Source organism: Lipophrys pholis, assembly GCF_963383615.2.
Source record: "Lipophrys pholis genome assembly, chromosome: 17".
NCBI classification, from domain to species: Eukaryota; Metazoa; Chordata; class Actinopteri; order Blenniiformes; family Blenniidae; genus Lipophrys; species Lipophrys pholis.
In genome coordinates, this window is record NC_137643.1 from 8,200,516 (window position 1) to 8,216,829 (window position 16,314).

Genomic DNA, 16,314 nt, shown 5'->3' on the forward strand with positions numbered 1-16,314 from the left:
TCAATGGGCTTCTGATCATCTGAGAGATAAAGCTGAAAAGTCCAACGATCCGTTGTGGAAAATACAATAATGCAAACAGAACTTTTTTGATTGATCGGGCCTGTGCCTCAGGAGCAAAAGTTAGACTTTTCAACAAAACTTATCTCATCATTAATTAGTCATTTGCGGACAGATTGTACTAATGAGGTGCTGACAGCTCAGGTGCCAAATGCTCAACTTTGGTTCAAATAAAAAAAAAAAATGCAGCTCCCTTTGAACTATAGATTTACTCCCGAACTGTTGAACCAGTCTGGAGCAACTGTGCTTCAAGAGAGCAGCACTTCAGCTATGTTCATGACAGTGAAAGACAATAGAAACAGACATTTCTTACAAATGTGCACGTGCAAGAATCCAGGTAATGCACATTTTCTGTCTTTTTTAAACTTCTTTTTTTTTTTAAATCATTTGCATTTGGTTGATGAAAACATGCTTGAGCAGGGGATCACTGATTTACAGTAATCCTTTTTCATGACCCCCCCCCCCCCCCCCCCCCCCCCCCCACACACACACACACACCTACACCCTTCCAAAAAAAGCTCCACGGGCATCATTTTACAGGTTTCCCCAGGGGATTTGTGTTTGTGTAAAGAACATAAAAAAATAAAAAAAGATCTGTGAAAATCAAGATTTAGTTACCTGTAGATAAGTGACACTATCGGGAAGCAGGTCAAAAATAAATAATACGTGCGGTTTTCAGATGATTTAAAAAAAAAAAAAAGAAAAAAAGACGGTTGATCTCAGTTGTCAAATTGTTGGTGTTATTGCGAGCAATACTTGGGGAAGGGTCTCAATCTTGGTTGACAGGCTGTGTTGCTGTAGCTCGAGTCCCCGATGGCCCAATAGCCAACATTACTGTCCCATTTATGACACTAACCAATCTGCCTCCAGCCGAGATTCTCCCTCAGCTTTTCACAGATTTGTATCCCCATTTTCCCCAAATTCATCTCACCCCCCTACACCCCCCACCATCACCTCACCCCATTCCCCTCCAGCTTTCTTTTTAAGACTCGCGCGTGAGCTCCTGCTGCCCCCCCCCCCCCCCCCCCCCCCCCCCCTCCTCCGCGCACACGCGAGGCGGCGCGACACAACGCGCGCGTGCAGATGCGAGATGAGGATGATGTAAAGTGAGAAAGCAGTGGAAAAGTGAGGGTTGACGGCCTGCATGCTGATCTCTTAGAGTGTTAAAGTTACTCCCGGTGACTGGGGGTGGGGGGGTGGAGGAAGTTACCCGGCGTGCTGATCAGTCACTAGAGAGCGCTGTCCCCGTGTCACCGCACGCGCAATAATGCCTCCATCACGTGCAGGCCTGGATGTGAAAGTTTCACCGCGTCTGAACGTGCGACGGCTTTATTTTATTATTCCTGGATTCAGACGCTTCTGATCTTTTTCACTCTCCCCTTTTCCTGGTGCGTGTCTGCGTGCAGTGATAGATATGATGTGACTCCTCATCACAGTCATTAAATTGTCGGTTTGATTTTTAATTTATACAATACACATATATTTTTTTTCACTCCTGTAGTTTTGCATCATCCTGTCCTGTAGAATTTAAATATTAGCGAGTGCAGAGACGTATGTGGTGTGAGTGCGTCATTTCTCGGATGTGCGTTCATTTTTTATTCAAACTTGATATCTCCCCGCTTAAGCAATATGTCAACAAAAAAAGTCACACGAAAATACATTAAATAAAAATACAAGCGGGGTTTGTTTTAAAATGTCCTAATGTTTTATTAATTTTCCATATTTTCAAGAAACGTTATTTTAATTGCAGGCTATTCTGTTAAAATATTGGATCAACCGCAGGTTTGTTTTATTACAGTTATAACTGAAATGTTAGATTGTTATGATGAAAGCAAATACTCAAGTATTATTAAAAAAAATACATATATGCCTTTTATTTATTTTTTCCATTTTAGGGGAGAAAAGAAACATGTCTGCAAATATTATTTGTAAAAACTGAAAAATAATAGACAACCTAGGGGTCTATTAAATACTTTTGAACATGACCTTATTTTTTATTTAGCAGGTTTTTTTTTTTATTTACCAGCAAAAACGCAAAGACTCGATGAGGTGAAATTATTAAGAATATGGTCAAAATGTGGAGGCTCTCCTTGTTTTGCGAGCTGTTTGCAGGAGGAAAGGCTGTCGGATGGTTTGCTGTATTCTGAGGAGAGCAGGTAGAGTAAAAAAAAAAACAACTTGCATGACACATCCCTGTGTGTATTTCGCATTTCTCGCAGCTCTCAGCCGAAAATAAGGAGCCATCGGAAACGCGCGATCGGTCGAAATCGTAAATTTCGTGGTGAGTCTTTGAGGTGAATTGTGAAGAAAACCTCGCTCGTCTTAGTTTTCAGTTCAGGAGAAGTTTCCAGGCGTCATTATATTTGTACACCCGACACAGATGATGGACTTGAGTCGCCTTAATGTTTTACCTTTTTAGTGAATTCTCCTCCTGAATTAAGAAATAAACTTTCTCTTGGTATTATTCCTATCTCAGACTGTCTAATTGAATTAGAGCAGCTCAGCCATTGGCTGCAGGGAGGGCTGGTGCCCCCGCATGCCCCTCCTAAAGCTCCTCCCATCACAGCCCGTCGGGGTTTGTGCAGAACTACATCATATAAGAGCTGAACGTCCCATGTCCAGCCCACTATCTTATCTGAGAAACTATAGGTGAGGAGAGGTTTCAACCTCCCATCATTTGTCAGGGAGGGAGGCTTCAGTGACAGACCCAACCAAGGCGCCGGTGGCTCCTCCTTGGCCGAGACTCACTCTTTGGACTGTTGACTTTCTTATTTATTGCGAGAGTTTAAAAACAATGCAGTTAGAGAATATCCTTCCCAGCGCCAGCATCAGTTTACCCAAGACCTTCTACAACCTGTCCTCGTCGGACAGCGCCAACAACAGCCCGAGGCCGTCGTCGCAGCTTGAGTACCAAGAAGTGGAGCGCACGGAGTCGGAGTCCAGCGCGCCGAAGAAGTACCTGAGCGGGGTGGGCACCGGGATGCTGGGCGAAGGAGAGGGGGACACTTTCACCAAGGCCGGCCCGGATGGGAGGAAAGGCTCCCCGGTGCTGGGCGAGGACGAGCTGACGAGCGGCCGGCGGTACAACATAGACGAACTCGGTTCTGACAGATACTTCATCTCGTCATCCCAGGCGAGCTCCGACATGACGAGCCCGTGTTCCCTCTTCCCGTACGCGGGGCAGACCGGGTCAGTGTACACCGGGTCGAGCAGCTCCAGGTACCCGGCTTCTCTACATTACGGATCCGTCTTGCCGCCCACGGGCTTCTCCTCCTCGTCCGTGTGCACCGGTCGGAGCCAGTTCAGCAGCGGAGGGTACCAGTTCAGCCAGGGCCCGGGGTGTTTGTACCCGTCCTATCCCGGGACGGGGACCGGGATTGGCTCCATGTCTCTACCGGGCTCCGCCGCAGGCGCCCGGGCGCAGGTCTACCTGTGCAACCGGCCGCTATGGCTGAAATTCCACCGGCATCAAACCGAAATGATCATCACCAAACAGGGCAGGTAAGCTCACGCGCTGCTGGAGAATTTAAAGGCCCAATTCGACACATGAAACCCTCTAAAAACCATTTTAATGATTTTATTCGCATCTAATTCTATTTTTTTACGCACGAGAATATTTTTACGCACGCAGAAAATATATAATTTTGACTTGAAGGAATTTAGAAAAACAACTTTTTCGTTTCTTTTAATTTCCAAATACCCAAACTCTGCACTTAATGAGCGAAAATAACGAGATTTTTGTCAAGTTCATTACAGTTGATTGAATTATTTCGTCTCAGGAGTGTCATTAATTTTCCTGTTTATTGGTTTCTGCTTGCAGACGGATGTTTCCATTCCTCAGTTTCAACATCACCGGACTCAACCTCACGGCCCATTACAATGTCTTTGTAGAAGTTGTTTTGGCTGACCCGAATCACTGGCGCTTTCAGGGAGGAAAGTGGGTCACTTGTGGAAAAGCAGACAATAATATGCAAGGTGAGTTACAGGATGGAATAACACATTTTTGTTGTCTTTTATCAATCAAATAACGGTATTTTTCTTTCTTCTGAATCGAGTCGAAGGACAAAATGTGTCGAAAAATGACACAAATGTTGTATTAAAGCTCCGTGTAAAACATTGACATGAAGTGTTATGTTTATATTAGTAATGACAAAATTCATTGACACTTGGACCGTTTTAATTTATTTCCTGTGCGGTTTTCTTTTAAGTGACACTTCATCTCGGGGAGTAAATGTAGGTGTTAAAACTGGTTAAATATCCCCTTTATTTCAAATAACTTCAACTTTACAAACAATTAAGTGAAATGAAGAAATTCACTCATATTTTTTGCAGCATGTTGTATATTCTCGAGAAGTTTTCATTTTGTTTCTTCATCAATTAATTTTAACATTATTGCATTCAATGAGAGAGAAAAATCTAATATTTAATTAACCAAAACAACAACAATAATAACAAGAACAATAATAACAATAATAATAACAACAATAATAAGAATAATAAGAATAATTTCTTTACAGATTACAATTTTTCTGAGCTGCTTCATTCGATTATAAATTCTTATCAGAACATTTGTTTTCCATAAATGAAAAGCAGAATATTAATTGTTTCTCAATTCAGACAAATAAATGATCATTGCTTGAGATTGTCATGTTGCTTATATTATTTGTTTTAATTGCAGGTAACAAAATGTATGTTCATCCTGAATCTCCGAACACTGGTGCTCACTGGATGAGGCAAGAAATCTCTTTTGGCAAGTTGAAGCTGACCAACAATAAAGGGGCAAACAACAACAACACACAGGTTAGATATTGATTTTTGACCAGCTTGAATTCAATTTTGAAACACATCTAGTGCTTTTTATCGTTTCTACTTTCATCTTAGTTATTTATTTCATGAATTCCTTTTTTAATATTAAGGTTTTATACAATTATTAAAATTTTTAAATATATTTATCAACAAGCTCTTTTTTTGCTGAATGGATGTGGCCTTTTGAAATTTACAGTACACTCATCAAGCATTTCCCATTTTTTTTAGATGATAGTCTTGCAGTCGCTTCATAAATACCAGCCACGATTGCACATTGTGGAGGTGACAGAAGACGGCGTGGAGGACATGAGCAATGAGGCCAGGACTCAAACCTTCACCTTCCCAGAGAACCAGTTTATAGCTGTCACGGCTTATCAGAACACAGATGTAAGTGTTTGATTATTGTTAGTTTGATTTTCATCTTTTTGTTTTATCTGGCAAATTTAAAGGACTTTCTTGATTTTTATGTATTGAAAGGTCATTTTAAATTATTGCTGACCTTGTGTAGGTTTTTTTTTTGTTTGTTTTGTTTTTAAGTGCACATTATTGATGCAGAACCTCTTCTCATTTCAGATTACACAGCTGAAGATAGACCACAACCCCTTTGCAAAAGGCTTCCGGGATAACTATGACTCGTAAGTGTCTTGCACTTGAAGCAGTTTGAACTTCCTGTGGTACAAGATTGTTGCACGTCGCACCACACTTTGTTACTGCAAATCATTTGATACAAGCATGTATTTTGTTTTATCAATCAGGATGTACACAGCACCAGAGAGTGACCGGCTGACTCCATCTCCTACAGACTCCCCTCGTTCTACCCAAATTGTACCCGGAGCCCGCTACGCCATGCAACCTTTCTTTCAGGACCAGTTTGTCAACAACCTGCCTCAGAACCGATTCTACACTGGCGAACGGGCCGTTCCTCAAACCAACAGCCTCCTTTCTCCGCAGAGCGAGGACGCCAGTGCAGCTGCCTCTGCCCAGCGCTGGTTCGTCCCCCCTGTTCAGCAGCCGGGCTCCAACAAGCTGGATCTGTCATATGAGAATGACTATTCCACCAGTAGCCTGCTGTCATATGGAATCAAACCCCTGTCCCTGCAGACATCCCACGCCCTCAGCTATTACCCAGACTCTGCCTTTGCTTCCATGGCTGCAGGCTGGGGCACTAGAAGCTCCTACCAGCGCAAAATGACCACAGGCCTGCCCTGGTCCCCTCGTCCGAGCCCCCCGGCCTTCCCGGAGGACCAGCTCGGGGCCACTAAAGAAAAGCTGCCTGAGGAGAGCGCGCCGCCACCATCAACCTGGATCGAGACGTCTCACTCACTGAAATCAGTGGACTCTACCGATTCTGGTGTGTACTCCATGGTGTGTAAGAGGCGCAGGATGTCCCCGGGGGGCTCAAGCACAGAGAACTCCCCAACCATCAAGTGTGAGGACTTGACTACGGAGGAGTACAACAAGGACAACCCAAAAGGCATGGGTTATTATGCATTCTACACAAGCCCCTAAGACTATTTATTTAAGCTAATAATTCTTTGGTTTATTATTGAGTGCTCTCCATTCCTTGTTAATGTCTTTTTTCTCTTTTCTCTAAAGGTGCCAAAGCTTAGTGTTCCCCCAAGCAAGCTGCACAAGGTTATTTTCCCAGGCCAGCCCCTCTCACATACCTGAGCAGAAACATGCATAGTGATTGTTGTTTTTCTTTAAAAAAAACATAAAAATAAAATAAAATAAAAAGCATGTCCCTTATAATTTCTTTATTTCTGAAACTTATTTTATTTTGTAAGAGCTGTGACTTTGTTTCCCCCCCCCTGCGTATTTAAGTCATTTCTGTTGTACAGTATTCGTGCACTTTAGAATGTGATGTATCTTGTACAAATTGTCTTCATGGAGGTGTTATTAAATGGATAATAAAATGGCTTTTCATAAAGCATTGTCTGAATGTTTTTCTGAGTATACTTCATTTAGATATCATGGTGATATTATAAGTCGCCTGTGGCAGCTCTGACATTTTGATCTGGTGGAGATAAAAATATGTCGACTTTGAATGCATCAGACAACTTCTTCAGGAACTAGATCTGATACACTATGCTTAAATCTAATACTGTCTTATTAATCCTCATCTATAAAAATCTGTTAAACTTTGACACAGTGCTAATAAGGCTTTAAATTCTGACAATGAATGAAATGGTGGTTCATTTCAAGAAATGGTCACTTCAACAAGTAGGATAGCGTTTCACTTCCACTCTCAATGAAGGGTGAGGTAAAAATGCAGGGCAAATTCATCTTTATATTGAATATAACTATATTTAGCAAGGTGAGAGTAAATGCTGATGATTTACAAAGCTTATTCCAGCATTTTAACTGTTGCTGCTTATCTAAACCACAGTTTATTGCGCTGACGGCTTAAAGGCTATAATATTTATGAATATGTGTATATTTGGGCGTCATTTTCTACAATCGACACAATTATGATTGCCATAATAATTACTGTATCCAACGATACATAAGGACATGGATAAAAGCAATCTTAAGGTCACGGTGAAGAAGGTTATTTGTTCTTGTTATTTGCATCTATAGACAGTAAACACTTGAAATGGTGAGGACCCGTGTCAGACCTGTATTAAAGCGCTGAGCAATTCGTCTCATCCTTCAAATAAGTGTTAAAAGGTAACAACACAGCTCACTATTCAAGTGAGCAACGTGTGATTTAAATATGAGATTTCCAAATCTTACGTGACATGATTCACAACACACAACCAATTAGGTAAAAAAAAGGACACAAAAGCAGAAAGTCCTACTATTCCTTCTGTTGTTGCCATGGCGTTTTCACACATTTTATCATTTACCTAAGTAATGCAAATACATGTGAGACATGTATACTTAGAAAAAATGAAAGCAGGCTAAATGGAAAGTGGTCCACCAGCAATCCAAGGGGCCAATGTTCATCTCAACACCTCTATTTATACTGCGTGTCTACGGCCTATCCAAAAGTGGATTAGTGAAGATAAGATTCTCAAAAAGAGAAGTCATAATATTCACACAAACCGCTTGGCTCATGTCCTCAGCACCTGTTTTTCTTCAGTGAAAATACTTCATATCCTCCCCCATAAGGACCCCAATTTGAATTGATTTACATACTTGAATTCTAATTAATTCTGTTGTCAGACTCCTTGACAAAGTGAGGAGTCTGACTAACTCCAATTAACACCTCCTAACAAGGTAGAGTGCTTGATTGCCCCGGCCTCTCAGGAAAGCTGTAAGAAAAAGGCTCTTGGGGGGGGTTCGGGCATGGAGAATAAAAATGTTTGCACTTGTGCACGTCAGCAAATTGTATTTTAGAGCATCTGATGATGTTTTTCTTCTCCTTTTCAAGCTGTCCTGACCTCTGTTCATCAGTTGTTGTCAGGAGGATAATAGCTGGCAGGAACATATATATATATATATATATATATATATATATATATATATATGGACAACCACAACAACCTCACAGAAAGCCGCAGAGACGCGGGAGGAGCTGATGCACCTACAGCTAAAGGAAAAGACAATAAACCCTGCAATGCAAAGTAAATAGTAGCTGTTAAATGTTCTGTATTTCATCCAGCCAATCCAGCCACAATCCCTGTAATAATTTTTGGGATTATGTTTGCTGCAGTCAGATTATTATATTGAATCTCTTTACTGATTATTTGATCAGAGACAATTCTGACCATATTGTGGCGCCGCATCGGAGTTCGAACATTTGAATTTCCTGCAACCCTTGCATGGCAGCCACCACCGTTGTTCAGCGTGTGTGCAAATTGGTGAACGTGATTGATCATGTAAAGTGTGTTGAAGCTGTTTAAGTGGTAGATTAAGCTATAAAGTCCGTTTATAACATCATCCTCTGTCTTTGTGTCAAAGGTATGTTGGCATTGTTGTCAGACGCTACAAATGGATGGACAGTTATCCTATCTCTACGCCACAGACAAAACCACCCAGTCTCAGCAGGAGCTGCGACCTTTATTAATTTGAAATAAAATAATAGTTTCACAATTTAATAACAAGTCATTCTGGAAAGCTGACTGGAGAGTCGGCAAGTTGAAAAAAAAAAAAAACAACCCATGCAACAAAGTCGATACATTGTGTCTTTCTCAACCATTCATGCAAGAAGCGGAGCAATCAATAGACACCTTTGCAGCATGCTTCCAGAAATCCAGCCCATGTTAACTTAAAAGATATATGCGCATTGGGATGAGACCTGAAGAATTGACTATTGTGCTCGACAGTTGTTGACATTGCTGGATACAATCTCAGTAATTGACCGAGTGTTGTCGTCGTGTCAGTAATACAAGACCTTGGAGAACCAGCCGTTTCTGAGAAGGTATAGCACATCTGGATAGATAGCATCTGTCTTGTGAAGTTTTGACTTTCTTGTTCTTTTTTTTTTTTTTTTTTGTGGTTCATGTGTCCCAGAATGGCCACAACTTTGTGCCCTTCCCTCAGGCCATCCTTTGGTGAGTATGATGGGAGTCCATGTAAGAAAGGCCAAGAAGGCTACGGAGAGATTGCAGCCAAGAAGGGATGACATCTAAACACAGATGAAGGCCTGAGGCCGTTTCCTCACCTTCAGTCACACACTATTACTGCTCTCACTGACTAAATGTAGCCACAGGCAGACATGTGTCTGGGTCAAGATTTCTTACTCCCCCCCTCCCAACCCCCCCACCCTTATAAAAGGTAACAGGCATGACTGAGACAGTAGCAATTATGTTTCCTCTTCACACTATATTTCCTTTTTGGATGTGTTGATAAATGTCACCTCTGTTAAATGATCCTCAAAGGCAGTTAGGATTACGGAGAAACTCTTCCTCAGGGAGCATATGGCCACTTCCTTGTTATGTGATGTATTCACTCGTGATCTGGTTAATCACTTTTATTTTGCAACTGGGTTTTTTGGTTTAAATATCTCGAGGTTAATGTCATTCGTCGACTTGAGTCAGAGCCAGTTGTTCTAATTGTATCTGAAAAGAGGCTTTCTCGCCGGCATCTGTACAGACACAAAGAGCCACCAGGCTGCTACATCAAAAGCTACACCAGGCTCCATACAATGCAATGCAAAACTTTTCTGGCACCAGTGTGTGTCACGTGCAATTCCATGGCATATATCATGAGCATATGGTCTTGCATCATTAAGTGGAGGTCATAGCTATCAGTTGTTTAATGATGCTGACAGAGGCTCTCCTTTTAGCTCACCCCAGGTGTTTATATACACAACACAAAGCTTTATTTAGTTCACTGCCTCCTTTGGAACTGGTCCGTCAGCAGTGGATGGAGGGGGAGTGGGTGGGATGACTACAGTATGGGTGTAATGCTCACAGGTCTGCTGGAGTGAGACCCTGGTGTAAGATGAGTCTCAAGTTAGCGAGGCCACAACTGTTTGGAGAGGGGCGCTGAGTGTTGGCAGAGTGCACAGAGGTGAGGAGAACCGGAGGTGCAGAAGGGCCCGGCGTTGGTGCCCTCAGATGGCTCGTGCAGCACGCAGCCAGGGGCTTGACTCACTGGTGCATGGATAATGTTGAAGAGAGTATCCCGCGGCTAAGCTGCACTTAACAGCACATTGATTTCAAACCCCCGTGTTCCCTCTGGAGGGCAGTGGAACACACCTCAACAGGCCAAAGCCCCGCTCCATTCCCCCCTCCTCCTTTTCCTACTTCCCACCTTCTCCTCCTGATCACCACAACCATTTACCGTGTCCACATCTCACCCCTCCCAACTGTCTAGCCATCCCTGTGTTGATTTGGATACATCATGCTGGTCACTGGCCTCTGCCCCCCCTCCACCATTCCTCCATGTCCCAGAGGAGGTGAACAGAATTCGGGGGCACGAATGCTCCCACAAGACCCTGGTCTTGAGAGCAATGTTTGGGGTAGGGCATGCAGAGGCAGCTGGGCGGAAAAGATCTGTGGTCAAAATCAATGCATTGGCACTTTGATGGAGCGCTCCAACAGATTTGGGAATTTCAGATTCTCTTCTTACTCTCTTGGCACCCTCAGAAAACCTCACCGCTGGAGAAAAACAACATCCACTAACTCTTCTGGGATAGAGGGGTTCTTCATTTCTACAGCTTCTGGGACAAAGTATGACACGGTCAATACTTATTGTGTGGCTTGAGGCTGACATTCTAATCTGTTAACTCTCAGTTTGCAACGGAACGGAAATATCTTCATCCCTAATGTGGGGTTCTAATTCTTCCACCACAGTAAAGTTTGGAACGCTTTACTTTCCCCCCTTTTTTTCTTTTCCAAAGCTTTGGAAGACAAAACTTTATTCCTCATCATCACCACTCCAGACAGTCTCTTTACACGAGTCCCCGGTGGATACCAGTGTGGTGCTTCTTTCACTTGTCTAACTTCTGACTCATCTCCCAGCTGCATTATAGCAATGCATGTTTCAGGAGCAGTACACAGCACACTTCTTTGTGCGCTAATGGGCTCTCAGCATCTTTAAGACTGAGGGTACAATTAAGAGGTGAGAGTTTGATCTCCCACCTCACAGTTCTATTTCTGAGCTGCCGCGTGATTATGCTGGAGGTTGATGTGCGGGTGAGGAACGGGCTCTATTTAAAGGAAGGCAGCCAGGAACTCTTCTGAAAGCACACAGTACTTTAGCTCGTTTGCACCTCTGATTTAATTTCTAAATGAATTGTACTTCACAGCAATTAAGTTACTGACGGATGATTATGTAAGACTGCACATGACAGAAGGTGTTCATTATCAATTTAGCATAGGTGAGTCCTTATTGTTTGGTCTCTGCTGAACCTTGTAGCTCTGGTAGAAGGGTTAATCCCAAATCATTGATGAATCATAGAAGTAATCATAACCCTAGTTTGTATCAACTGCATATTTCTAAAGGTCTAGAATTAAAGATTTTAACATTCCAACATGATTTTATAATTACAAATCATGCAGCAAAATAAAATTGAATAGATTACCTCTAAAAAGGTGAAGAAACACGAACGTCCCATCTTCCTTCCCTTGCAGTCCTGCACGACTGCAAACACGTGTTTGATGCAGCACTGCCATCTGCTGGTCAAATTGGATTATCACACAGTTCGTGCATCGGCCTTCAATAAAGGAAATCCCCACAATACAAGGCTGTTTATAGCAGAGATGGGCACTCTTGGTCCCGGAAGGCCACAGTTCTGCGTGGTTTCCACATGCCACTGCTACAACACGTCTGTCTAGAATAAGTGGCTTGTTATCAGGCTTTGTGCAGAGCTTCATGATGACACACTCATTAGATTCAGGTGTGTCGCCACAGAGACACATTGAAAACAATCAGGCTGCTACTCTTCTCCATGTTTAGCACACTTGCCTCATGGCAAAACGTCTCCAGGTTCCAGTCCAGGTTTAGACTGCTGGTGCTTATTTGTGTGGAGTCCACATGTTCTGGCCCATGGTGCTTGGACTTTCTCCACTTTCCCTTAATCGAGGGTCAAGACTTATTCTAAAATGAATGTTTATCCCAGCATTAGGAAGGGAATTCACTCTAGTGTCTCACTTATCAATTAATATTTTTAAACATCACCATAGCCTTTGAAACCATACATTTCCTTGGATTAAGAGATAAAGTGAATTATCATTACAAGTACAAGAATAACAACATCAGAAACAATTCTTTTAATGTTTCGTGTTATCGATTAAACATTTTCCAACAAGAAAATTTAAAATAAAAGGAATAGTTTCCAACACAACTGCTTACTTATGGGTTTACACAGGGTTGGCAGTTCTGTAGTAGAAAGAATTTCTGCCTTACTGTGAAAATATTCCTGGTATTGAGTTGTAGCTTGAGGGGCCTTTCTGTGTAGCGTGCATGTTCTCTCAGTGCATGCATTAGTCTACCCAAAAACATGCATTTGACATTAAGAAGTCACTCTAAATTGCCTGAACTGTGAATGTGAGTTTTTCCCTGTATGTTTGCAATGTGATGACGTGTCCAAATGTGCCTTGCCTTCCCCAATAGTCAGCTGGAGTCAGTTCCCACCACCGGTTAACAAGCTTGTGTCAAGTTGTTGCCAGATTGGAAGAAAGATGAGGACTCAAGCTTGGCAGAATACTGGGCATTGCTTACTAATCGGGTTTCTAAAGCAACATAATCCCAGCTTTGGTTGAGACGCTAACACCGTTCCCACATTCACAATCACACTTGAAACTTTTTTGTTTGATAAAGCTTATATTCACGCCTGAAAGAAATGACCCTGAAGCATTTCATTAAATTTCTATAGGTTCAAGCTGCTGCGGGAGCTTCATTAAAACAGTTTCTTAGTTCTTTATCCCCTCTAATGCTTTCATTTACTAACACTTTGTGTCACTAAATTTCCCCTTTGTTGTCTATGTCCTTTCTCTTTGTATTTTACTGCATCAACTGACTGTGGAGTTGTGAGTTTCTGATCAGCTTCTGACACCATGAGCCTGCACTGTGTTGCGCTTGAGCAGTTTCTTGTTAAAAAGGATTATTGTTTCCTCTCCTTTGTGACTCATGCTTACTCATGTGTGCATGCACAAATTGTTATTTGTTCTACATTTACTTGTAAGGGTTGGCCTTATGTTCCACTCTTTGAGATGACAGTGTTATACCTGGCACTAAATACATTTATACTGAAACGACATGTAGACAGTAGCTGTTTATCTTTTTCATTACAGAAAATGTTGACAATGCAATGCCAATATATGAGAAGGTATTTTAAAATTTTGTATTTACGAGGCTTTTATTCAGCACATGACTACTGCATTCCTTAAGTTGAGTCTTCAGTGATTTAAACTGCAGCGCTATGCTCCTTGCTGTGGAACCACATGTCTTTCTTGCAGGCATTGTGACTCGTCTTAATATTGTATAATTTAAACATCCAAATATGTAAATCAAAAAGACTATTCAAGCTGTACCTGTCTTCACACTGAATTTTTGAGGCTCAAACCTTCACATTCTTTAAAAAAAAAAAAAAAAACCCTCTAAACTCTTGGTCACATATCGATCTAAATGCAGCTTCATAAGAAACTCTGAAAAAAAGTGCGGATGTAACTGACAATAAAACCTTTTTGAAATCTAATGCAGTCAAGAGAAATTACATTGAAGTTGTGGTAGTTTCTCATAAAATTGTGACAAATCTACAAGAAGTCAGCTACATTGACACTACTTTTGTTTGTCTTTCATGTCATTCAGTATTCATATGTAGGTTAAGTTTTACTGTAAATGCCTCCTAATGCAAAGTAATGAGGAGTTCAGTAGTGATGTCAGGAAAAAAAAATTACGAGCAAGTAGAGTGACAATTTTGCTTGCATAAGCAAAACTTGGCGAGTTTTATTGCTCCAGTCAAGCTGACTGACAGAGACAGCTGGCGTTTTTTTCCAAATATGTAGCCTCAGAAGGAAACTTGCAGTGTTTAATTTATGGTGGAGCTGGCCTTAATAATTTCTGCGGAGGTTGACCTATTTCTATAAGTGCAACACAGGTTTTAATCTCAGACTTGACATGCCATTTATGATACTTCAAAGGGACAAGCAAGTAAGAGGATTAGATAAAACTTAATGAAGGGGTGTCAAAAAAAAGGCCAGTGGGCCTAAACCGGACTGCAAGAGGCTCAAATCTGGCCACTAAGCAAGTAGTCAAAATTTCAAAGAAAAAAATTATTTATTTATTAATTGTTTTTAACAAATTCCTATAGCACCCATAACACTGAGGCCCACGCTGAGATATCGGTGATGTTGGCTTGAAAGCTAGTTACATCATTGCTCAAAGCCATGTTGCCAGGGTGAGTTTGTAAAAACATCCATAATGCAACATAATGCAATAGGAGAAGCTTTTTTGGACATTTAACTGCATTTTGGACCAGAAGGTATCATTCAAATATGGCTTTATGTTGAGATTGTTGTAATTTTCACTCGTAATTGTTTGGTGTTGCAATATGTTTACCATGTATACTCTGTGCAACAACAGGAAAAAAAACAAACTTCAAAGTTTAAATTTAAAGGTAATTCTGGCACTATTTCACCGGCCTGGCCTATTTAAGATGAAGTTGGGGTGTATGTGACTAACATGTGTTTAGCACCCCTGACCTTATGTTTTTTTGTTGTCTCATAAGTAATTTCACAACAGCAGATTTATTTTTTAAAGAAAATGAAGACTTGTGCTCATGCAAAACATAGAATTGTACAGATTGTAATATAGTTAAGCACGCGTTTCCTTTCAGTTCATGTTTGTATAAATAAGACAGCAACAGGAGCAAAAGGGAAAACGCACACATTTAAAAAAAATATTTTTTCACAAATAATTACCATGGTGTAAGACATTATAAATGACTCGCTCGTATTTTACAGAGAAACCTGCGTTTCTTTTTATTCCAGTGGTGCACAGACTCACCTTGTTTCTCAGCAGGGTTGAAAAAGCCGCACAAAAAAGCCCGCTTGGGAGTTCTTGGGAGCCAGTGAATTAATACCCGCCCTAATCACAACGTTTTTAAATCTGATTGGTGGAGAGGACCGCTGTTGAAAGTGGATTGGCTGTCAGTGGCTGTCGTTCATCTTAGAGGCGTGGCCTCGCCGTGTCCCCAGGAAAGGCAGAGACAGTGTTCCTCACTGTTAACACAAGTGTCACACAGCCCGGCGTTTCTACTGTACGTAAACCGGCGGAAAAGAAAAACACGCTTTCGGGAGGGCTGTCGGCGAGTAAAATGGACGAACCGTCGGAGCAAATGAGACCCCTCTTGAGAACAGTGAGTACACAGCGGACCACTAGCGCCACATCGTCACGACTGTACGGCTCTTTGTCCCTGTTTGCAGCTTCTTTGCCAAGCAGCTGTACAAGTACGAGGGATGCTTGGGAGTCAGATTCTGCGAGGCTCCATCCGGCGACTGCTATTGTTAGCCGGCTTTCCACTTCTGACACGTGTCACCGGGACAACTTGCTCCGTCGTCTCTCTGTAAAGTCGGTGAAAGCGATTTCTGCTTGGATACGAATACCAAGGCGGCGAGTCTCCGTCCCCGGTTCGGGTTACCTCGCTACCGTTTTGAGGGTTTTTAGTGTGTAGCATTTGCTAATGAATTAGCCGGACACGAGACAAGCCGGTCCCGTTATTACCGGTAATAACTGTCAAAATCTCTATGATTGAGGGAAAGTTTGGCTGGACGTTGTTGTTGTTGTTTGACCGAGTGTTTATTTACACCCAAATGTCCACACGGTGCCTTTGATATACTGACTTGATCCTGGAGCAGTTTTAAAATACATGTGATTTATTCCCAGTAAGTGTGAACAGGCTCGAGGCTGCTGCGTTTCCCTTCACATTCAACAGGTTTACTCGTTTTACTTCAGTGTGTCAGCTCAGTCACCTGAGACGATCTGCTGGTACATTTGTAGGAATAAAAAGCTCATTTACACACCAAACCCTGCTCAGAAATAGAGCAGCTGTGACAT

The 16,314-nt window shown here is 41.9% G+C and overlaps 2 protein-coding genes across 3 annotated transcripts in view; both read left to right on the forward strand.

The window, feature by feature from the left end:
* Positions 1–2,678: 2,678 nt before the first annotated feature.
* Positions 2,679–6,803, forward strand: eomesa (eomesodermin homolog a; the record flags this gene model as incomplete). Of its 2 annotated transcripts, XM_080485702.1 has the most annotated exons (7): positions 2,679–3,558; positions 3,878–4,032; positions 4,736–4,857; positions 5,092–5,250; positions 5,437–5,498; positions 5,619–6,337; positions 6,460–6,803. In XM_080485702.1, the coding sequence occupies exons 1-7, from the start codon at positions 2,852–2,854 to the stop codon at positions 6,471–6,473; spliced, it is 1,938 nt and encodes a 645-aa protein (XP_080341828.1). In that variant the 5' UTR covers positions 2,679–2,851. The 2 variants fall into 2 exon arrangements, with proteins under 2 accessions (XP_080341828.1, XP_080341827.1); XM_080485701.1 differs by lacking the exon at positions 6,460–6,803 and having other exon boundaries at positions 2,681–3,558; positions 5,619–6,372.
* An 8,665-nt stretch (positions 6,804–15,468) lies between these two features.
* LOC308122813 (sodium bicarbonate cotransporter 3-like) overlaps positions 15,469–16,314 on the forward strand; it is a 35,275-nt gene continuing 34,429 nt past the window's right edge. Inside the window, 1 exon segment of the mRNA XM_080484910.1 lies at positions 15,469–15,616. Coding sequence (XP_080341036.1) covers positions 15,575–15,616 — 42 coding nt within the window. The 5' untranslated portion in view covers positions 15,469–15,574.